Source organism: Azolla caroliniana, unplaced genomic scaffold, assembly GCF_043228905.1.
Source record: "Azolla caroliniana isolate FFs.n. ecotype wild unplaced genomic scaffold, voAzoCaro1.0.p SCAF_80, whole genome shotgun sequence".
NCBI classification, from domain to species: Eukaryota; Viridiplantae; Streptophyta; class Polypodiopsida; order Salviniales; family Salviniaceae; genus Azolla; species Azolla caroliniana.
This window is the reverse complement of record NW_028230515.1, coordinates 43,490-68,591: the sequence shown is the minus strand read 5'-3', so window position 1 is coordinate 68,591 and position 25,102 is coordinate 43,490. Positions and strand designations below refer to the sequence as shown.

At 41.2% G+C, this 25,102-nt stretch overlaps 2 protein-coding genes across 2 annotated transcripts; both read right to left on the bottom strand.

Annotated features, from left to right (window-relative positions):
• Window positions 1-4,185: 4,185 nt before the first annotated feature.
• On the bottom strand, window positions 4,186-6,183 carry LOC147849322 (pentatricopeptide repeat-containing protein At1g15510, chloroplastic-like). The gene has a single exon (XM_087337642.1). It carries the CDS (start codon window positions 6,149-6,151, stop codon window positions 4,199-4,201), a length of 1,953 nt encoding a protein of 650 aa, XP_087193768.1. The 5' UTR covers window positions 6,152-6,183; the 3' UTR covers window positions 4,186-4,198.
• A 366-nt stretch (window positions 6,184-6,549) lies between these two features.
• LOC147849321 (histidine-containing phosphotransfer protein 1-like) lies at window positions 6,550-8,262 on the bottom strand. The gene is made up of 3 exons (XM_087337644.1): window positions 8,137-8,262; window positions 6,741-6,871; window positions 6,550-6,657 (listed from the first exon to the last, which is right to left on the bottom strand). Exons 1-3 carry the CDS (start codon window positions 8,194-8,196, stop codon window positions 6,573-6,575), a joined length of 276 nt encoding a protein of 91 aa, XP_087193770.1. The 5' UTR covers window positions 8,197-8,262; the 3' UTR covers window positions 6,550-6,572.
• Window positions 8,263-25,102: the final 16,840 nt, after the last annotated feature.

Genomic DNA, 25,102 nt, shown 5'->3' with positions numbered 1-25,102 from the left:
TGAAAGCGAAAACTTACTGATGTGGAAAGGTCTGGTTGGTTTTGATACTCTGTTCTTTCATACAATATCCATATGAATCAATGGTAGAAATTGCATAACCAAAGCCTATGATGAATTTGGATACAGTTACTGCTTTTTATTTCTTATATGAACGGTTTAGGTTTAACTACAGTAATAAGTTTGTGTATGATCTATTGCATCGTAAGAAACCGTTAAGTGCTTTGGTATGTGCGAGCATTGTTTCAACTAGTAAAAGATGTGTTTTTTGTTGCCTGTTTATATTTCTTATATGAAGAGTTCTATGATCCCCCGTGGATTTATATCATCTTGTTCATTGCATTTGAGCTTGTGTTCCTGAATGATGTCATGTTCTTTCCTTCCCTGTTGCTTTTCTCATTTTGAATTTAGAAAGCCAACTCGAAAAATGCCATTGTGGCAAGATTTAAATTCCAATAAATGCTTGGTTATCGTATCTTAATGGAATAGTATTAAACCCGAAACTTACTGATGTGGAAAGTTCTGGTTGGTTTTGATACTGTGTTCTTTCATACAATATCCATCTGAATCAATGGTAGAAATTGCACAACCAAAGCCTATGATGAATTTGGATACAGTTGCTGCTTTTTATTTCTTATATGAACGGTTTCTTACGATGCAATGTATCATACACAAACCTATTACTGTAGTTAAACCTAAACCGTTCATATAAGAAATAAAAAGCAGTAATTGTATCCAAATTCATCATAGGCTTCGGTTGTGCAATTTCTACCATTGATTCAGATGGATATTGTATAAAAGAACACAGTATCAAAACCAACCAGACCTTTCCACATCAGTAAGTTTCAGGTTTAATACCATTCCATTGGATACGATAGCCAAGCATTTATTGGAATTTAAATCTTGCCACAATGGCATTTTTCGAGTTGGCTTTCTAAATTCAAAATGAGAAATGCAGCAAGGAAGGTGAGAACATGACATCAAACCGTACTCACTCAGATAGGCGCTTAGCTTCTTCACCTGCCGAGCATAGCGCCCATCCAGAGGCGAGATTGCCATCAATTCGGAGCGCTCTTCTTTTGCAGTATTGTTGAGGAAGCTCTCCATAGTTGAACTAACAGTCTGTGAGAGAAGTTCATAAATGAATATAAAACACTTTGCAGTATTGTTGAGGAAGCTCTCCATAGTCGAACTAACAGTCTGTGAGAGAAGTTCAAAAATGAATATAAAACATCCACATTAAGTTTCCATTGAATATACAAATACATATGCATGTGGATATGCATATGCATGTGGATATGCATATCACAATATTTAGAATATATATATATTGACCTTGAGGGAGGTGAGCATGTGTGCTTTGAATGGTGATGAGGAGGCGGCGGTGGTTAGGGAGAAGGCACTTCTTCTGTGTGGTTGTATGTGGATGCGTTGGGGAGGAGAAGGAAGAGGTAGCGGCGTTGGAGAACATGGAGGAGTCCAGCTGCTGCTGGAAGAATGCGGAGATGGGGCACCGAAGAAGGAAGCCAACGCTCTGGCATCAGAGGCCCAAGGCATGTTGAAGAAGAAGAAGAAGAAGAGGAGCCGATATCACACAGCAGCCAGCCGACGTCTGTCTGTGTCTGTGTCTGTAAACAACGTTGTTTTGTGCTTTTTTATGATACCTCCTCTCCTTTAAACAACGTTCTTTTGTGCTTTTTTATGATACCTCTCCTTTTGATGTTACTGCAAGCAATAGGATTTCAACATCCAAATTAAGCATTTACATGCCCTTTCTCACTTCTACCATAACTTTTCACTCTTTGCAACTTAGAAATTTGCCTCGAGACCAACCAATTAAACATTATTCTTATTTGCAAAGTGAGCAGCGTTAAAAAAGAATGGAAGTGATGGATGGCCATGTGCGCAAATAAGAAAAAAACATTGCATATGAATTGGATGAAGAGGCGTTCAAGTTCTGCTTAGTGCAAGTTTAGCATGTGTCATGCTCGAGAAGCCTTAAACAAGCACCTTTTTTTTTGCAAGTTAATGAAAAGCCTTGTTTTGACAAATTCGTTCAATACCTCGAGAACATAACCTAGTCTCGGAAGCATGTAATACAATATTATTAATTCAATATTCGAAACCTATCAATGATTACCATAATGAGAGAACCATGAAGGTCTGTCAAAGCTTTGCTTTCCCCAATCTAGAGATGGTGATGGCCATATCTCCGACCCACGAGAGATTCCTCAACCTCGACGACTACCTCCATTATTACCAGGGAAACCACATGACTCCACAAAAGACTCTATTGTGCTAAAGACTCGGAGTTTACTTGCCTCATTATTAATTATCGATCTGTGAATACATACATACATTATTACATATGTACATACAGATACATAGATACGTGTGTACGTACATAGTACGTCTATACGTACATGCATACATACGGACATACTGTTGGGATTACGGTCCCTCCGGATGGGATGGTCGGATGTCCGGGAGTCGGGAATGAAGACCCGAATGAGGAGTACCCGGTATCGGAGCCGGATGATGAAGACCCGGTTCCGGATCCGGATGATGAAGACCCCGGCTACGGAGCCGGATGACGAATGTACCCGGAGAGAGATCCGGATGCGGGGACATATTTGTGAATATGTTTGCCAAGGGCCCTTGAGGCTATATTTGTAAATAGCCTGAAAGTCATATGTGTATAAATATGACTTAGGGCAAACAGTTTTGTAGTTTTGTTGCTCATTTTTCTGTTTTCCACTTAGAGAGAGTGAGAGAGAGCGAGAGAAAGGAAGAGGTCGACGCCTCTGTGTAATACCGCCGCCTGTGGCGAGGACAGCGAGCTCAAGGTCGTCGCCTTGCAGCTCACCATTGTACATTCCCTGCGTATAGTGATAGTTGGAGTCTTGCACTCCCGTGGTTTTTCCCGTCTAGGGTTTTCCACGCTAAATCCAGTGCATTCGAGTCTCTCTCTGTGTTTTCGATTTTCTGTTGTATTGATTCGTGTTTCCTCGGTTGTGGCCGAGAGGTGAAGGTATTGGAAAGCGTCAATCCCTAACACATACTTATGCATGCATTCAAAAAAGGCTGAGAGACGAAGGCGAGCGAGGTAGGCGAAGGAGAGGAGGAGGAAGAAGTCCCTCTCCTATCTATTAGTGGTTGTATATTGTTGCAAATGTTAGTTTTCCCAAATGCCCCTGTAAGAGCCAAACACGTTTTTATTGGTCCCCCAAAGTATCCTATTTGAGCAACCCCCTCCAAGAGAGAAAATAATGAGCATGAAATGATTGAGCATATAATTCCTTAAATTTGTGCATCAAATTTAATAAGCAATGGGGATGGCATGAACATATAATTGCTTGACATGGGATGAACTAAAGGCATTTGGGACATCAACCAAAATTGAACGGTTTTAACTTCTGGGGGAGGTTTCCTTCCTTTTCGAGTACGAAACAATAGGACATTGTCAATCCATGCCAAACATGGGTTGGACATTAAGTGCATTTTTTATTAGTTTTTGCTATTGGGTCACTTTCACACTGGTTAGCAAATGTGGTCAGAAATTTTGCTTTACCAAATAGGTTGAGTTTCCATTCCATGTATGAAATAATAAGAAACTAAATGAAAAACCACCACAAATGTTTTGAGATTTAGTAAAAAAATTCATCATATTGTTGGTTTATTGCCTCTATAAATATTTCAAACTAAAAAATTTAGGATTTCCAATCAACATTTTAGCCCTCAAAGCAAGGTATAGGAAATAGCCTTAGACATGGCATTGATCTTATATGGATCATGATTATGGTCAATGATTGAGGAATATTGCTCAAAAAGTTTTTGTTCAAAATCATTTCAATAATGTTGCAGTGACATTAAGTGCATTTCATGTAAGGCTTTTCGTGAGCATTTGCTAGAAAGGAAGAGGTCGACGCCTCTGTGTAATACCGCCGCCTGTGGCGAGGACAGCGAGCTCAAGGTCGTCGCCTTGCAGCTCGCCATTGTACATTCCTTGCGTATAGTGATAGTTGGAGCCTTGCGCTCCCGTGGTTTTTCCCGTCTAGGGTTTTCCACGCTAAACCCTGTGCATTCGAGTCTCTCTCTGTGTTTTCCGATTTACTGCTGCATTGACTCGTGTGTCCTCGGTTGTGACCGAGAGGTGAAGTTTTTGAACCTCAATTCCTAACAGGATTTGAACAAAATCAGTCTACCAAGCTTTATTTTCCATCCTCATAGATTCGACAATTGCCATATTGTCTTGCATACCAGCAGCTAAATAAAGCATACTCATTAAGTCATAAGCCACAGCACACTTTTCATCCAATCTTATGGAATGTTCAAAGGCCAATCTTCCCAGCATCAAATTTCCCCACTTTTGACAGGCACCCAATAAAGCTAACCATGCAGGAAGATAATCAAGGGAGGGCATCCTCCCAACCATTGACACCGCCTTGTCAAAATGTCCCCCTCGCCCAAAAAGATCTATCATACATGTATAATGCTGTATAGTAGGAGCAATGCAGTAGCCTGACGTCATGGCCTCAAAGTACATTTGGCCTTCATCCACTAAACCAGATGAACTGCATGCACTAAGGACAACAAGGAATGTAATCATGTTTGGCTCAATACCTTCTCCTATCATTTTGTTTAAGGAGTTGAAAACAGCATCATATCTTCCCATTTGGGAATATCCAGCAATTAATGCAGTCCAGGCAACAACACCCCGAATAGGAAGCTTGTGAAATACTTCTTCAGCTTTCACAATTGCTCCACATTTGGAGTACATGTCCACCAATGCATTGCCAAGCATAGTGTCTTTTCCCAGGAGTCCCTCCTTCACAAGCTCAGCATGTATTTCTTTACCTTTCTCCATTGCACCTAAGCTTCCACAAGTTTGCAATAAGCACGCAAAGGTCACCGTATTCGGATAGAGACCCTCAAGTTGCATTCTTTGGAAACAGTTTAATGTCTCCTCACCATGCCCATGCTTTCCATAGCCTGAAATTAGAGAAGTCCACGAGACTATGTCCCGCATCGATATCTCATCAAACACTTGTTGTGCCATTGCAAGCGCGCCACACTTGGCATACATATTCACTAATGCATTTCCGAGGACACTATCATGCACCAGCAGTCCTTCTTTGACAATATCAGCATGGATTTCTCTGCCCATCTCAGTAGCTCCCATGCTGCCACAGGCTTTCAGGATGCAAGTAAAGGTCATTGCATCAGGGGAGAGGCCTTTGCTTCGCATCTGTTCAAAGCATTTGAGAGCTTTGTCACCATATCCATGTTGGTCATATCCAGTGATCAATGAAGTAAAGCCAATTACATCCCATACATTGAGATTATCAAACACGTCTTGTGCCTTTGCAAGATCACCACATTTCGCATACATTTCCACCAATGCATTTCCCAGCATACTATCATTTTCGAGATATCCTTCCCTAAGAATCTCTTGATGGATGTTTTTACCCTTCTCCACTGCTCCAAGGTTGCCACAGGCTTTTAGGACGCAAGCAAATGTGATTGAATTGGGAGAAACCCCGTGACATCGCATTTTCTGGAAACACCTCAATGCTTCTTCGCAATGGCCATGCTGGCAATATCCTGAAATCAGCACATTCCAAGATACTATATTTCGGATTGGAAGCACATCAAACACTTGCTGTGCCTTTGCAAATGCACCACATTTCACATACATATCGACTAATGCAGTGCCAAGCACACTGTCATTTCCCAACATCCCATGTTTCACAATTTCTGCATGAATCTCGCTTCCCTTTTGAGCATCTTTAATGCTACTACAAGCTTTCAGAATGCAAACATAGGTGAGTGCATCAGGGGACAACCCCTTTTGTTGCATCTTCTCAAAGCAACAGAGAGCTTTTTCCCCATGTCCATATTGAGCATACCCTCCAATGAGGGCCGTCCATGAGACCACATTCTGAGTTGGGAGCTCATCAAAGACGAGTTGTGCTTTGGAAAGAGCACCACATTTAGCATACAAATCCACTAAGGCTGTTCCTATGTAAACGCTCTTCTTCAGCAATCCCCTCTTAAGGATATCCTCGTGCATTCTGTGACCTTTACATAGATCCTTCTCTCTGGTACAACATTTCAACAACATCAAAATACTTTGAACACTGTCCTTGCTCATTGATAATAATAAAAACGTACTTTATCTCAGTGTAGTAGTTGTGGCATTCTTAAGCTTCTATGCTATATACTTTTTGATACATGGAACGGCTCTACCTTCACAAAAACCAACATTGCCTTCCCTGTTCTATATCAATAGTTTTCTCTTTCATCTCAAATCATTTTGTGCTCATGTAGCATGTGACACTCATTTATCTGCAATACCTCTACAACCTAGAGTAACTTAAGAGATCAAACAGAAGTATCTTTATTTTTAGTAACTTTTTTTCACTAGATAATCATAGCAATTGTGGGAACAAACTGATCTCTATTGACTATAGGTAGAGCTATAGTGAGGAAATCTAAGGGGCATGCTTGGGTAACATACAAAAAGGAGGTCTAAAGGTGGTGTGTAGACAGCATCTGCCTCTGTTGAATATATGTTAGACAAGTACAAACCTAGAACTGCTTCCTTTGAACTGATGCACATATGCGTCTACCTTCTTGAAATTGATCGGTTCTTGCTCACTGCAACAAGTGCTAGGATTAGAAGCTAAGTACAGAACGTGTGACAAATAGAGCCATCTCACACAAAGTTAATAAAAACGTACAGTGCTTTTGTAAGCTCTGAGAGGAGCCTTTCCGAATCTTCAGCAAACAGATTGATGACTTCAGCAACAAAATCTGGATTGCTTTCATCTTGAAGCATTTGAAGCTGAGTAAACTGGTCATCTAGAAATCCCTGCATTGAGAAGGTATAACCCTGTCATTTCTGTTTCATCTGTGATTATTCTCTTCTTTAATATTACCATGTGGTGGAGGACCAGCAACACATGCAATGAAATAACCATAACAAGTGGACCGCAAATGATACTGACATATGTGAACACTGTTTTATACTTGATGGTATGCTTCACAGCTAATCTCTCATCACACAGTGGAAGAGGAAGTTACATGCAAGAGGAGGTTAAGATCTTTTGTGATGACCTACTTACTTCATATGCGGACTTCTAAGGACAAAGATGTGTCATGTCGATACACTTGAGTGCCTTGGGGTCTTATGATAGACTAAACCAAGTTTCAACCATGCCATGGACAAGATTGCCAGGCCAGTCTACTTACTAACCAACCACTAACTAGTAGTCAGGAGGAATTTGAACTAAATTCAGTGTTACTAGCAGGAACTCTATGTCCAAATCAACCCTTGTAATTGGGATAAACCAAATGCACTTAGAGATGTATCATGGAGCGATAGGGGTTAAAAGAAAAGTTTCACAAAGAGGGTTCTCTTTTTGCTCATTTTTATACATTGGTCTTCTACAAAATCAAATACTTGACCTGGTTCATGACACCTTTCAGGGTTCCCATTTCTTGTGAAAGATTGGGATATCTACTTTAGAGAACTTGATATGTTGATGATGCATCTTTGCAGTCCATGACTTCTTCTGAATTATTGAGATACCCAATATAGAGGTAGTGTTTTGAGGAGTTACGTCTGAGTTTTAAGTAACCCATTTCCACAAGAAAATGAGAGAAGCTCAAAATACCAGGATATGGGTGTGTGTGTGTGTGTGCGTCTTTATCAATGGCTTGAGGAATTTGATGCGACAAATAATGATTAAGATTGGAAATAGAAAAGTTATCAAGTATAGGGCTGTATGTATTCGCCACTAAGGATGAAGAAAAAGAGAATTTATGTATAGGGGAAATAGAGACGTTTTACAATGCTTTTCAAAAATGTCATGTCGGACTTCATGCATCAATCAACAGGAGAGATCCAGAGAAGAGGAGCCATGTAAAGGGAATGGAGTCTAGTGAAAATTCTCATTTCTATTTTGTTTTTTTTGTTTTTTTCTCTTTGCTTTGTTTTATTTCAAGGACATGGTTTTATATTAGATGTATGAATCTCTCTCACGCTCTCGAAATTCAGAAGATAAGAACACGGAGTTTCAACAGATACGAGAAGGCAGAGAGAGAGGTACAAAATAGAGAGGAAAGAAAGCCCACCTCTTGAAACATGTCATTCGTGAAATCCGCGAATTTCTGTTGTAATTTGGTCACTTCCATCGTTGCTGAATCCACCCAACAGAGGAAAAAGTATGACAGGCGGAAAAGCTCAATAAAATAAAAGAAAAGAGGAACCGGAGAGCTTGAAGAAGATACACCATAGCCTCTGTCTCTGTCTCTCTCACACACACTGTCTGTGTTTGAGTGTTCCTTCTGGGTAGTGCTTGTATGTATGTATGTATGTATGTATGTATGTAATGGGTAGTAAGTAGTAGAGTAAGTAAAGGTGAGGATCGGGTGAGCAGGCCAGAGATTCTGTTGACCCAAGTAAGCAAAGCAATTTTGGTTGGAGAATTTAGAAGAAAGAAAGAGAGAAAGGCCTCTCTCTCTCTCTCCAGAGACAGACAGACAGACAGAAGAAAGAGAGCGAGAGACGAGGATTTAAATAGACAGAGACAAGACTGCTACTGCTAGCACAGCCTAGAGAGAGAGAGAGAGAGAGAGAGGGTGTGTGTGTGTGTGTGTGTGTGTGTGTGTGTGTGTGTGTGTGTGTGACCCTCCCCCTCGGGTCCCTCACCTTTTGCTTTCTTTTTGTTTTTTGCCCTTTTTTGCTCTCTCTGTCTCTGTCTCTGTCTCATGGTATCCATGTGATCTGCTTTTCGGTTTTCATTATGCCGATCATGCTTTTCATTCCGTCATCATCGTAACTCTCTCTCTCTCTCTCTCTCTCTCTCTCTCTAAATAGATATCTATCTATCCATCTACATACATACATACGGATATGTATGTACATGCATGTTTCCTAATCTGCCATAAATTGCCAACTAACAAGAACAACAACAAATCCAACAAGTTCGAGGATCACACCTCCACCCAAAATGAACAGCTAAAACATACACCCATCGTCCTAAATGGACACACACCCTACAACCTTTTTTGCGCCAACTCCCTCCTCAATGCACATTGATATGAACCGATCCGACACGAACATTTACGTACCGCCACGTTACGATATCGTCATCGATCAACTCCTAGCTCCACATATACGTAGACCATTTCGTGGTTTATGGAATATCTTCCTCGTTTCAACAATAGTCACAAGGACATTTGGTATGCAAATTTGGCATCAAACAATATGAATTCATCATGAAAGAAGAATATAGACTTCGCATCCCAACTATGCCATCGTTTATGCATCAGTCAGTAGTTAACAGGAGGTCATCCATCCTATGCATCTCCATGTACCCAAAAAAATTAGTTCGTCCACGAGTTAACATCCACCCTTTCAGTCCACTCATCTTAGGGTAAGGTCATATGTTGGCTATCGTGTTGGATTATGTCACAGATACACATACTTGTTCCGGCAAAATATCCATTAACTTTTTATCTTGACTAAGAAGGATTGTCCTCTACTTATTTATTGCAAGGAAATGCACACCCTTGGTTCTCACCGTCATATGGAGGAGGATATGCAACACCCTTGAGAAAGTTGGGCAAACAAAATCTATATTTTCAGGTGCATCAAAACATTGACATTGCAAAAATCACACACATGTACCACATTTGGTGTAATATAATTAACCATCCTTGATATTATCCATTGCCCCTATGTGATATTGTGCATTATCACAACTTGCTCCTCGTGGAACCACCACAACATGGCGCCCCTAGGTTTAACACAAAAAATACTTTGCATTATCGTTCATGATCAACCATTATGTGTCATCGATAGACATATGGAGAGTTTTTGGCATTCAAATAGCAAATGTATTGCCAATTTCATTATGGGTTGGTTATAAGATGAGAATTCATACCGGATAGTACACAACAATAGCTTCCCTTGAAATGGAGAATGATACTACTTTTTATAGTAGGAACTTGCAAATTTTCTTATAAAGGAAACAAAATATAGACACACCATGTGTTTGTTACATTTCATAAGCTGGCAAGTTAAGGTGATTTAGATAAGACAATGCTAAATTTGCCAATAATAGCTTTGCACTCATTTATGGGGATTCGATGCAAAGACAAACAAGAGTAAGATCATCATTCTAACCATGAGGAAATCATGACATGCTAGTGGACAAAGTATGGAATTGATGAAACCGAAGAACTGAACACATAATTGCTAGGCATGTTGTTGAAAGGATGGATAACCAAAATAAAAGACGAGTGGAAATTGCTTTCAACACGAAAAGAAATGGTATATTCATTGTATTGTGTGAAAAAATAGTCACGATGAGCCTTAATTGGTCAAATTGAATGCGTTGCATGTTAAAGTGACAAACATTTAACAATAATTAGATGGGTTGCCTCATTTGATAACAAAACAATGTCTCTGGCATAGGAGCAGATGCGTTATTGGTTTCTGCATTTATGTCTTTTCAACACACCTATCCTATACATTTCAATGTAGGCATGTTAGCACACATTTGGAAGGCCATTGCCAAAAATATACCACAATTTAATCAAGATTCAATATTAGAGATCTCGTAATGTTTTACATTGGAGACTTGAGCAAGCATTATCGTTGAGATACTCGAGAAGCATATAAGTCAACTCATCATAACAAACTCAGTGTTGAGTCTTTAAAGGAGATTAAGGAGGATATTATATATGGCACCCCCACTAATATACTAGTGGCCCCTTTTTCCCAATGATGTACGAGTCACGACTTCCATTTTGAAGAATGAATGTTCGTGTAATGATTGATGGTACAAATGTGATCTACACAATCTTCAACTTTGGGTAGTTAAATTGACAAAGACTCGAGGCATGTTGTTGCATGATGTTGAGGTAATGTAAATTTCAAGTATTCTCTCTCAAGGGGGAGTGTTGATCATTAAAATATTATCTTTCAATAGAATATTCTTTGTTATATTGTACCCTCCATATGAACGCATCCAACTTTATTGTTAATTTCAAGAATCTCATCTAGGTCACCACTTAGCCCTAGTATGATAGCATATAGATAATAGCAACCAAATTTGTAGCTTCGACAAGAAATCACCCAATGTCTAGTGGTAATAACTTATCCTCGAATAAGTGGCTTACATCCAAAAAGCATACACAGGTTTCCTCTTATTTTGCATTACATTCATAACCAAAATGAATTCCATGCATGCCAAGACACATGCTATTTGGAAAATGTACATAAACTCTTATTTGTGTTATAATCCATGATTTTTAATGAGATGTTTGATTCACATCTATGATTTCGCTATTTTTAACAAGATGCTTGCATTGATGTTATGTTAATGTACTTTATGCAATTGGTGGCAATGTTCTAAAATAATTCCTTCTTCTCATTGTGTAGTTAATTTCTCTAGCGAAAACCAAGGAACCTTTATTTTCCTTTTGCCTTGTTTAGTAAAAGTAATGAAACTCTATTTTCTTTCTTTCTTGATTGGTTTTTTACTAGAAAATGAATGATTTTAATATTCCCCCACTTATACTTTTTCATTTGATTGATTTGGTTTCTTCTCACTTCCAAGGGAATTTATTGGTAAGTCACAAGTTACAACTTCTACCTTTTATCGACGTTTTGATGTCTTTCCACCCACACTTTTTGGCTTATGTATTGATAAATTAGAAGAAGTGGTAAATAGATTGCAAGGGAAGAAGGATTGAATGCTCCCAAATTGATGCAACATGTTATCTTATTGCTTCTATATGTTGATGATGTGGTACTCTTCTCATATGATGTTGATAATATGCAAAATTTACTTGGGGTATTCAAAGAATTTTGCCATAGTAGTGGACTAGCAGTCAATGTGGAGAAAACAAAAATGATGGTAGTGCAAACCATCCAACCTCATCATTACCCTATCTCACATATAGCGATGAACATATACAATTTGTTCAAAGCTTTAAATATCTTGGTATTGATGTACCTGCCACAAATAAATGGAGTGCATGCTTTGGTTCTAGGCTCTGAACCGGTTGGAAATCGTATTACCTTTTGGAGAACCAATGCAACCAGAGTGATACTTGTGGATGGGAAGTAAAACTAATGTTGTTCAATGTCATGGTAACTCAAGTATTGCTTTATGGAATAGAAGTATGGAGTGGCACAATCTCTCTCAGTGCATAGAATGAGATTGAGAAAATTCAAAAGATGTTTTTAAGGAGGCAAATAGAAGTTAAATGCACTACCTCTTGCCAAGTTATGCTCTTGGAAACAAGTGTTCGACTCATAGAACTATTGGCACTCCAAAAAGTATATAAATTCATTACAAAAGTCAAGAATATGTCGAATCATCAATTACCACATCTTGCTTGGAATGTTGGATGTAAGCTACAAAAGAATCATAAAAGTAAGATTCTCTCATTAGGTTGGGTTGTTGACATAAGGAAATGGTTTAGAAGATGGGTTTGGATGATCTTTTAGAGCTTTCGGGCAATGTTATGCAGTATGTAATGATTGAGGAAAGGTTGATGGAATCATTAAGGATGATGTGGGAAGATGCTCCCTCAATGTTGGTCTCAATATAAAGCAAGAATGCCTATTGATCGTATCCAACCTTATCTCATTACCAATACGAGTAGTAATGCTCGTAGAGCCCTTACACTACTTCGCACTCAATCTCACAAGTTAGGTATTGAAGTTGCATCATGGTATCAAAATTTAACTAATTTGAAGACATACAAAGTATGCAACGAAGGCATGGTAGAGGATGAATGTCACTTGCTCTTCACATGCTCGACATATAGTGCAATTTGTTCAAGATATGCTGACATACTAAGAGGGAGTGATAACTAAGTGTCATACTTAAGACACCACCGAGAAGGTTGAGCTCATATGTGTATGCTTTATTCACACATAGAGACTTTGTGCTTCTTAGGAAGGAGACACATTTCAAGAACACATGTATACTTTGGTCCCATAGGTCAAATTTGGCCTCTTTATGGACGATAAAAAATTCTAATTCTAATTCTAATCCTTTTGTAAATTCTATTTTTAAAATTTCATCTTGATTCCTAAATTGGTTGATTTGGTCATGAATTCCTCCCTCGTATATCAATATTCTTGTCATTTGATTGAAGCTTTCCTTATTTTTTGCCTCCTCTTCCATCATCAAGGTAATGACTTCAATCTTTAATTAATTTCTTAGTATTACTAATCCGTATGGCAAAAATATACAACATTTTCAACCACGTGAACCTTTGTTTATTCTTAGTGCTTTTGGTATGATAGATGACGAAACCTTGTCGTGTCAAAAAATCAATTCTACAATTAATTTCTATGCGTACATAACTTCATAAACTAATACCCAAAGCATATCATCATAATGTGCACCGATTATTTTATCCAATTAATCAAGAATAATTGTATATCTATTGTATATTCAAGTCACATAAACAATTACACCATATGAAGACTTCTATTGTCTTGTTACTTTCAACTCATTCTCTCTTCTCTTATTAGTTTGTCGGTAATGTAAGTGAAGTTATGTTTCCTCTTGTTTATTCTATGTGCTTTTGCTTGATGGTTAGATGACATGACCTAGTTGGTTCAAAATTAATATTATACAAAAATTGTCTAAAACATCCACAACAAATCAATGTTATTTTCATCCATATCGAAGAATAATTTATCTTACCTTATATTATAGTTTGCATATATAGTTACAATTCCATACTTCTAGATGTTTTAATGCTGGTGGTAATACTTAATATTTATTCACTTGGAAGTTGGAGGTTTGGCTCTAGAAAGTATATTTTACTTGCTAGTGTGTAGCAAAGCCCTGTTTTAATTTTTCATGTTGATTTATTAAAGTTCATGCTATTGGGTGTTTTCTCAAGGAGGCATGGTTATGATTAAAATCATGAAGAAGAAGGTGTAATGATCTCTTCAAACGAGGTTGGTTAAAAACATTGTCATCAACACATAATATTCTTTGGTGGTTACCCATATCCAACATAAACACTAATGGATGTCGAGTTAGGGCTCAACAATATGAAGATTTGAACACAACTTAACAAAAATTCAAAAGAGATTTAACTACACAAGTGGAGCAAACGGGTGGCATTGTTGCCAAGCAAACAGATGGCACCCTTCCCTACGCGACCATGGAAACACTTTTATAGGGTGTCACTACCATGGTTGTTGGCCACACTACATTACCCTAGCATAGGGTTTAAATTTTGGTAAACATATCATTGGGTGTATTCCCTAGTTTCTTTAAGGGGCACGTGTGCTCTAGGGTAGTTCACGCACACCCCCTTTTTAACATCTTTTCTGTAGTCATTCCTTTCTCTATATACATACATATATAGGTGTTTCTTTTTTGGATGAATATTGGCACCCACAATTCACATATGGAGTGTTTTTTCTCTATATATGGCCTTCTCTATATATACCTACGTATATGGAGTCTTTTTTTAGGGGGGTTCGCTTTTTCGAGATGAATCTATACCTAGCTCATGAATCATGATACTTTATAGCTATATGGCATGTGCGTTTTGTTCTGATCAATTATGAAATATTTATATATACACATCTACTCATATAGATATGTGGGTGTGCTTTTATTCCAATCGAATACGATTGACACACACACATGCATATATGTATTTGTATATACATATTTGTAACTCATGCTAGTGCCTTTTCTAGGTTGAATATATACATATATATGTATATGTATCTATATATCCACATATATATATATCTACATAAAAGTACGAGACCTACTATTCACACAACCACTGTTCACATGTTTGGGGGCTTTTATTTTGGGTTATGATTGTTTTCCACGCTTGTATGAGGACATTCTTTTCTAGATTTAATTATGCACACACATACACAACACACAAGACTCCTAAAACTATTTATTTCCACATGTGATTTTCTAGTCTGTACGACTAACATCAAGGCATTATTGTGAAGTTACACATGTGGGTGGGACCGCCAGGAACTTGAACCATGGAGGATGGGTTGGAGACTCGGATTGTTGTGTTGGGGGGTTCAAGCCACCTGTGGATATTTGGTTTAGTGCCTAGAGGGGTTTTTTTTTTTTTTTTTCAAAAAAAAATCTCCTTCCATTAGTTATAAAATTTTACAAATGAGATTAGTATATACAAATCCCTGTAGGGACACAATAGGTCCATCTTATGTGGATGCCCACCGACTCAATAAAAGGGGGAGGGGGACCATTGTTGGATGAAGGCTAATCGTTGTCTTTCAACTCCATCAAAGTCACCCTTGAGGCCATCATATTGGCTCTTTAGAGTGGCTACCACTTCACTCCATATCTCTTGCATTAACACTATTGGTTGCACGGTTTGGTTGGAGAAGACTCGTCTACACCGTTGTTTCCATAGAATCCAAAGAGTTATTGGGCTAACCAATTCCAGCACAACTTGAGATTTGGCATTGATAGGAGTTGAGTGGACATTGTCGATGGTGGAGAAAAAAACTTATTGTGCTTTTATAACCAAAGGCATCCCTTCTTCTTGATGCTCATATCTGTCAACTAGGGCCTGCCATGATAGCCAACATACATTCCCCCACTTGATTGAGCCTTGCACCTGGCATAATTGCAATAAGCGGCCAACCCCCGCCATATTCGATGGGACTTTGGGCAGTCCCATAGAGTGTGTCGTATTGATTCTACTACAGTTGGACACGCTACACAATTAGGAGAGTTGACGTTCCCACGCTGCCATGCACCAACCGGTAGTGACTTATGTATTAATAGCCATTGGAAAGTGGTGATTCGCCTCACGTGTTGTTGTTTCTAGAGTTTCTGCCTCACGTGTTGTTGTTTCCAGAGTTTCTGCCAAAACTTGGTGATAATTGTGGTAGGAACATGATATGTTTTCCAGACCTTTGCAACAGTCGGATCTCGGGCAGATTAAGCGGCTATAATATGGCGACCCAATCTAGTTGTGAATTGAAAGAAAGGGATAGGTTTGCTTCCTTGCCCCGCGTAAGGAGCACAACATGTCCATTGCAAAGGGTCCCAACTGACCTTACGTAGCCATGTGTTTTCATGAATACATATGTGCCAATCTAGTTGTACTTTGATTGGATCAGGATCTACAATCCATTTATGCCCAGTAAATGCTAGTACTTGAATTACACTACGCTGTGTTGATGCCTTGTTGTCTTGCAGTTCAGAGCCTTCGATCTTGTCCGGTATGTCCCTACCTCTTGGGAGCAAAGAGCCCTCCTCCTTGTAGCCTATCCATTTCTCCGTTGTCGTCCTTTGATGAGTAGCTTCCCTAATCAGTAGAGCATTAATGATTTCAGATCTCATAGCCCATCTGCCCCTGATTCCATGGAGGATGTTGGCCTGGTCTTGTATTGGCAATGACATAAACCGTCTCCAACATTTTATACTTTTTCCTGGATCTTCCAAAATGTATCCCCATGACAACCCCTTATTTGATCCAACTGGTTGATTAGATTCATCCCTAATACATGGGTTCCAAAGGATACGTTGACTAAGCCAGGCAGGTTCGGAATTGGGTTGATCACACTTGAGTCCTCGTCTAATGTCACACCACGCCTTCCACATGGATGCACTAAATATATCCTCTAGTTGGCGGGAGAAACTATTTTTGAGATCCATGTTTAGAATCCATCTAGTTTGGGGGGGGGGGGGGGGGCAGTTGGTCCCTTTTCGTGGCCTAAAGTAAGTGAGGCGTAACCACAATAACATTTTCTAACAGACATTCCCTGGTTGGAGTCCTCACACCACAAATTTGGAGAGTAGGGCTTTTGATTGTGAGAGGGGATAAATAAGACCCGCCTAGAGGGTTTTTGTCTTAGTGTTTTTATAATTTTATTTAATATTTAATAGTAATTGCCTTATTGGCAAATATAATGATTTTAACTCTATAGGTGCAAGGTTTGAATCTTGCCTTACATAATTACTATCTATGTGGTGGATTAGGCCTACAAATTCATATTATTATTTTATTCCCTATCCAATTGTTGGAGGAGAAGAAGGTTGGATGAGGAGTACGTTCAAACTGGAGACTAAGACCCCAAATTTTTTGACATGATTGTTAAGTATTTGGGACCCAAGACACCAGTTGTGGAGACCAAGGCACCAATAGGATGCATTGAGCTAAACAAACCATAGGAAAATGGGGATAGAGTAACCCAAATAGGAAGCATTGTAGCCAATGGGCAACCTAGAATGAAAGGAACCCATTAACCTTGTAAAAAGCTATAAAATCCACATTTTGGTGACTTTCGTAGATCTACCCCAATCTTAAGTATTTCTCTTTTCCTTTAGTGTATTATAGATTTCATTGTACCTCCCTAATCTTCTATTAGAGCTAAATGTGACTAGGGTTAAGAGCTAGTCGAGCCAAACCTTATATCTCCCCTCTTGTATGGTCCTAAACCTCTTTGGTAATAAGAAATTGGGTATTCCTTTGTGTGCCTTGTTTGTCTTTACATCTATTACCATGTGCAATAGAGAGTAAAATGAGAGGAAAAGAGAGTACGTATAAGCATTAATCATTGAGGTTAAGTAAACTCGTAGTTCAAGGGGATTCAACAATCACCCTTGCCTGGTTTGCCGCCAATAGGGCATATGTCGGTAAAACCCCTAGGCACAACGATATTGACAAGAGGCATAACTCCATCAATCTATAGAATTGTTTAGGTGGACATACACAGAAGTTACACATCTATTTGATGTCACTGCCAGGGATAGACCGATGATCGCAACTACAAATGAGCTTTGTGTAAGCTCACGGGGTAAGTTTCCCTAATGCCAGAAGTTACCAAGAAGGTGAGGGATTTTCTATTTGTTAGTTAGTTCAATTTAATTAGTCAATGCTAGCCCCAAATCCCCCAATCTACACACCTCTCAAAGTCACACCTAAGCAAGTGAGCATCCTAATGGATCAACATAATCTTAACCGACATTATCAAGAGCTTATATAAGAACTCAAGGCCATCAAGGAAGAAATTGAGTTGTGGACATCACAACTAACAAAGGGTGACCAAACTGAATTCATAATGCACAACATTGAGGTAGCACTTTCCGAATGGATAACCACATTCTAGAATACAATAAAGACTCACATTGTTGAGTAAATGCGTGTGCTACTGAAGCGAAACCATTGTTGTTCTGGACCATGGAGGACGTGATGGTGTGAGAGAAGATTCTTCTTACCACTTTTTAGATATCCTTATGTGAATCCCCTTTATATATATTATTAGTGCACAAAGGTCGAGGTGGAGAGAACGCTTGAGAGACAAACGTAGGGAAAGATGCGAACAAACATAAGACACAAACATAGATGTCATGAACGAAGGACACAAACAAAGGATGCAAACGGAAAAAGCAAGCAAAGGAGGTGAATAAACAAGACGAACACTCTTGAGGAGAACGAAGAATGGCAAGGCTCATCCTCCATCAACCTCTTAGCCCTCCTCACACTCACATACAACGACGAAGGGCAATTAATACATTATTAGCATCATGCACAACTACCACTAAGGCACTTGACTAATGCTATGACATGGTAATGGCTCGAAATAAAGGTTTTTATAGAGAATTGTTTCTTTCTTACAACAAAACGGTTTCACCAAAAGTTGATGACTTTTACAAGGTTGTGGGAAATATGAGATGTGCAACAAAAGAATGTTGAGGACTTGTAGTTAGTGTCATGCAAACAACATAGATAAACTAGAGAAACAAATTATACACGGTAGGCGTGAAGCGAGAAACAAGAAGCACGTTGTTAAGCTCTAATGGAAGATTGTATTATTCTCTCTGAAAACTCCTTCTCTCCTTTCTATAACCTCTTAGTTGGGCTTATATATGCTCAAGCCCTAACTGGGTAGCATGTTCACACCAAGGATACAAATAGGGTGAAGTTGGTCTTTTATGCCAACACATGTTAATGGCCAAATTTAAGAAATAAGAACAAATGAGGTTTAGAGCTTCCGATGAAGGTGAGTTGAGTATACCACCGAGACCCCGACTGTTAACTCTTAGGGCCGGACAATGGCCTAACACAGGGTGTCTACGGAAGACACTTCACCAAAGGGGTATTACGGCAAGAGGACTAGGCTCAACGATTAATCCGACTTAATTAGGTTACTTAGTAAGATCGTCCTTAATAATCACATGTGTAAGATATAACAATGAATGCAGAACGGCAATTAACACAGAGAGATAAAAACACTAAGCTTCATTAATTATCCGCTGCCCATTACATTGTATCCGGGCCTTTAAATAGGTTTCCGGTTTGTAGTACAAAACAGTGCCATCCGCACCTGTTCGGGATCGGTGCGGATACGGAACGGCATACCGATTCCGATCCGTCCGCCCACACTAATAGCTTACTTACAACCATTCCTAATAATTAAATAACTCCTTCGTTTCACACTCTGGACTCCTTTGCCAGCCGGTAACACATGGCACGCCCGTGGGACAGTACCTTGTACGTCGAATCCACCATCCGACCCTTGCTATTCTTCGTCCAAAATATCCAGAATGCTTTGTTCGAGAGTCTCCAATGGTTCATCTGGAATTGGTTGTTGTTGTTGTTGTTGTTGTTGTTGTGGTTGTTGCTGTTGTTGTTGCTGCTCCGTTGATGGCTGCTGCGACTGGTCCGTTGGTGACTGCTACGGCTGCTCCTCCGTTTGTTGCTCTGACACCAGCGTTTCCGTCGTTGCTCCCTCCGTCGTAGTGGTCTCCGGTTGACTGGTTCTGGCCTGGCCCTCGGCCGGTGACGGTTCCTCATCACTAAGGTTAACCGTTGCCGCTTCCCGTGCTTTTTCTTCCCGAACCCGGGACCGCTCGTAGCTCTCAAACTGGATTTGAGCGTCCAGCCTATCATCTTCTAGCTGAGCTACAAGTTGCCGGACCTGCATTAGCTGTTCATCCGCCAGGACTTGGAAGTCTTCAGCCAGCTCGTCCCGTATGGCGGTGAAGTCCTCGAAAGTCAACGTGTAACAATCATCTCCTTCCTTCCGCCGGTTTACCACGTCTGCCCGTAGCAATTGGAGTTTCGCCGTATTTTGTGCCCACTTTGTCCACCATCTTACGGAGCTTTCGTCAATCAAGCGTTTTGTCTGATTTAGCCATGCCCTGAGGATGCACTAAATCCGGCTCGTTCCCATCTGCGATTTGATCTCCGCAGCTTGCCGTTCCTCCTTCAATTGCTTGATGATTTTGACGTTGTCTTCCGCCTGCTCCTTGTAATGTGTCAATTGCCTTTGATATGTGCTTTGTAATTTTTGCAATACCGTTGTCGCTCTCTCCCTTTCTTCCTGCTGCTGACTCTGGAGCTCCATTCGGACCTTCTCCGCCTCGTCCAACCGTCTTGTATTTTCCACTCGTTCGTCGGCGAGCGCCGTCGCGGCCTGATCAACTTCCTGCCGGAGCTCGGCCATCCGTTCCTTATGCTCTGTTTCCAACCGTTTGTAGTCCCGATGCAGGTGCTCAAAATCATCCGTCTTTTGCTTGAGCCGTACGTTGATCTGTCGACGGGCCCGGTCCTCGCAGTCCTTCTGCTGGCGGAGCTCCTCCTTTAGCCGTTCAATTTCCGTTTCCGCCGTCTTCTGCAGCTTGTCCTTTTCTTGCAACACTTTGTCTTTTTCCTCCCTTAATAGGTCGTACGCTTGATGGCCTTTCCGGAGGCTCTCCTCTGCCCAACGAAGGTTCTCAGCAGTCTTCTTTAATTCTGCTTCGGCCGCTGTCTTCAATTCCCGTTCACGGCTCCTTAGCGCTTCTTGTGCGACAAGTTCATCTCTCAATTCCGCAAGCTCTTGGGTTTGTGCCGCATCTCTCTCTGGAACGGTTTCCGTTGCCGGGGTCTTATTAGTCTGTTTCTTTATCCTGTGCACTTACCGGAGTCACCAGTGATTGAATCTGTGTTGCCGTTAAGGCCATTTTGGCCATTTCTGCCGTGACCTGATCCAAGTCTTTTTCAAGGCACCGGATTCTGGACCGGGCCGTCTCTAGTTGTTCGGTTGTGATGAGCAACCGTTCGCTTTGCGCTCTTTCTTCCGCCTCAATATACCCCACTGCTCTGACAATCTGTTCGCCTATCCACTGGAGCCACAGGCTACCGGTGCATTGTTGTTGCGCTTGCACGGAGGTTTGACGGATGGGCTCGCTTGTAGGTGGGTGGTCCCGCTTGATTGCGCCGAGTTTCAATTCCGTTTCTGCCCGTGGACCACCCTGCTGTCCTGGTTCCCCTTGCGCTGTCGCGCCTTTCGGCTCCGGATCGTTGCGTGAGTCGGGTGGGAACCGCCGAGGTTTTTGACTAGGAGGAAGAGGAATACAACTTAAGGCTAGATATGAATAGTGGAAAGAGAAGTAAGATAGCAATCTCGTGAATCCCACGAGTTTAGTGTAATTAAAACAATATTTAGATTATAAGAGCAATTAGATGGCAAAATTCGTGAATCCCACGAATATATTAGATTGATCAAAAACTTGTATATTAATCAAAAACCATATACATATTTTTCTCCTCCTTATATAAAGATGGAAGAGGCTAAGCATGGCTTCATGCTTTTTCACCTAAAGTGTCCATGCACACTAAATGTGCATGTGATGCTTTGTCATTTCCTAAATATAGGGCTCGTGCACGCTAGATGTGCATGAGTCACTTTTAATGTCACGTGTAAATAAAATATTCACACTCTAAAGAATACATGATTTTTACCCTTTAATAAAGGTATGTGTAAATAAAGGTCTTATACGTATTAAATCTATATTTATAACACTAAAGATAAGTTATTACAATGGTAAAGTTGGGGTTTATCTACGTGGAGGTGCATGGTTCGAATCCTGCCCTATGCACGTGATAAATTCTTTTGATATATTATTTATTTATTTATATGTATCTAAATTCGGATATATTATTTTATGGTTTTCACGTAGTGTGTGGAATACACTACGACACTCGCCCCCTCCGAACCCGCACATCCTCCGGTATGTGCCGAAGTTCTCGATTCCCCATATCCGTCTTCACCCAAAGCTTCCTCCGATTCTCCCCTTATGTCGACTATGAGTTGTAATTTACTTTCTTCGCTTCCCGCATCACCGTGGTCTTCGTCCGATTGCTCCTCGTTGTCGGCCTTGGCTTGGATCACATAGGGTTTGTCGTCGGTCCGCTTCTTGAAAATCTTCACCCGCTTCCCGGCTATAGGCACTCGTAGTATTGTTCCATCCAACTCGGACAGTCGGTACGTTCCGTTGTCGAAGACTTTCCGAACCTCGTATGGCCCGAACCACCTTTTCGCGAATTTCCGCATCGTTGTATGTTGATGGTCCAAACTACTGTCATAGACGATCACCCAGTCTCCTTCTTCAATCCTCCTCGGTCGTAGTCGGTGCTTTGTGTCGAACCGGCTTTTGTTCCTTAATCGTGCTTCTTGTTGTCGGCGTATTGCTTCCGCTATGTCTGCCGGTCTTCCCTCTAGTTGTCGTATCCGGACCGCTAGTAGTTCTTCCCGGCTCATCTCTTCCTTCCACGGTAGCACTGCCCATGTTGCGATTGCGGTTTCCGTCGGCATTACCGGTGCTTGTCCGGTCATGAGTTCTGCCGGCATGTAACTGGTTATGGAGCTATGCGTCGTCCGATCCGCCCATAGTGCATACGGAAGCATCTGCGGCCAGTCCTTCACCTTTCCATCGCATGCCTTCGCAAGTGCTTTCACGATCGGACTATGTCCTCGTTCGACTTTCCCGTTGGCCTCCGGATTGTATGCCGTTGTCAGTGATAACCGAACTCCGTGTTTGGCGAAGAATCCCCTAGCTTTGTCCGAGTCGAGTTCTCCCCGGTCCGCAATCACTTGTCCTACGCACCCGTACCTGCAAAATACTTCCTCCAAAAGAAATTGGCATACCGCGGAACACGTTTTCCTCTGAAGCGCTCGACCTTCTACTTGATTCATGAGATCTTCCCGAGCTAATACCAAGTATTTCTTTTGTCCGATCCCGATCGGCATGGCCACTATGTCGACCATCCACTTGAAGTTGATTGTCGGTGAGAATGTCGGATGTAACTCATCTCGATGTCGAACCCCGGAGTAGACTTGACATTTCTCGCAGCTTTCCGTAAACTCCGCAATATCTTTGTACATTTTCTTCCACCAATATTTTTGCTTGATCTTCACAAATGTTGCCCATGTTCCTCGGTGTCCAGCCCAATCGGATTCGTGAAACTCGGACATTATCCGGTTTCGTTGCTCTTTTGTCCCGACTACTCGAAGTGGTATACCATCCGGTCTTTTCGGCGCCCTCCATATTAATCCATTTTCCAAGAAGAACTTTTGGACTTGCCTCTTCTTCCTTCGGATCTCGGCTCTTCTTCCTTTATCGTTTGTCGAGTCCTCGGCCTCTTGTAACATCTTTCCGATCATCAAACTTTCTCCCTCATATTCTTCTTCCCGAAATTCTCGGATTACGTTCACTCGGCATATGTGCTCCGACGCGAAGTAGTCTTCGGAAACTTCTTCATTATCCGATTCGGTTATGTCGTCTCCGAACCGAGCCCTTGATAACATATCCGCTACCGCGTTTTCCTTCCCCGAGATGTGTCGAACCTCTGGGTTAAGCGATTTGACATATGCAACCCACCTTAGCATAGCTACATCTGGTATCGTACAACACCGCATCATCCCGAGTATCGGAAGACAATCCGTCTCGATCACCACTTTGGCTCCGATCAAATAATCCCGATCCGACTTTATCGCTGACACGACTCCCCACAGTTCTCTTTTGACTTGTGCATATCCACGTTGCCTTTCGTTGAGAACCTTTGCTCCGAATCGGATCGGATACCGCGAACCATCCGAGTCGGCTTGATTGATGACCCACCCGATACCGGTTGGACTTGTATCAACCGTTACTATGATCGGTCGGTCGTAGCTCGGCTTCTTAAGTGCTTCCGCCCTCCGAAGTGTCTTCTTCAATTTCTTCATGGCTTTGGTGTGTTCCGGTTTCCATTCGAATTTCTTACCTTTCCGCAACAAGTGGTAGAGTGGATCCGCTATATGTGCATAGTGCGGAATCCATATGTGATAGAATGCACATGCACCGAGAAACCTTCGGACTTCGGATGTTGACTCGCATACTTCCTCCATAGCTTGAATCGCATCAATCTTTGTTGGTGACGGTCTTCGGCCGTAGGGCCCACATAGATGTCCGACCACCAATATTTCTTCTTGCCCGAATGCCGATTTCTCCCCGGAAAGTGTTAGGTGCACATCTTCTAGCTTTCGCAACACTTTCTCGCAAGCATGAATATGGTCGACCACGAACTTTCGGCATCCCCGATCATCCATAGTCTCATCTTTTTCTTCGACTGCGCATCCTTTCATCGGAATGTCATCGAGGAACGGCATCGTTATCTCCGGAATGCAGTCTCGAAGCACCTTGTTCATCGCGTTCATCATATGAGCAACCGAGTTTGTCGCTCCTTGTGGTAGTGTGCACATTCGGACTAATCCTATCGGTGTTCGCATGGTTGTGATGTCTCGGCTCTCCACGGCTAGTTGGAATTGGTCATACCCCGAGTATAGGTCTCCGATGGAGTATATTGCACGACCGGCAAAAGCTTCCGCAAATTCGTCCACTATCGGACCGACTCCCGAGTTCCGGATCGTGACCTTATTCACCGGTTGCAAGTCTTGGATAAATCGGAGTGACCCATTCTTCTTCGGAACCGTAAACCATCGATTTGAGTACGGAGCAGTTGATGGCTCTAGAATCCCCATCGCCACCTTCTCCTTGAGCAAGTCAATGACTTTTGGAATATGCGCTCGTGGCACCGGAATCGGCTTCAGATTCCACGGTACATGGTCAATCGTAAAGATCACCATCGGCTCCACTATTCTCGGATCGACGCACCCTATCTCCCTTGATGTAAATGCAAACGCTTTGCCGTGTTGCTCCAACATCTCGCGAAACCGTTCTTCTTCTTTCTGTAATAGGAACCCACCTCCACCGATCCGAAGTTTCTTCCGGGTCTC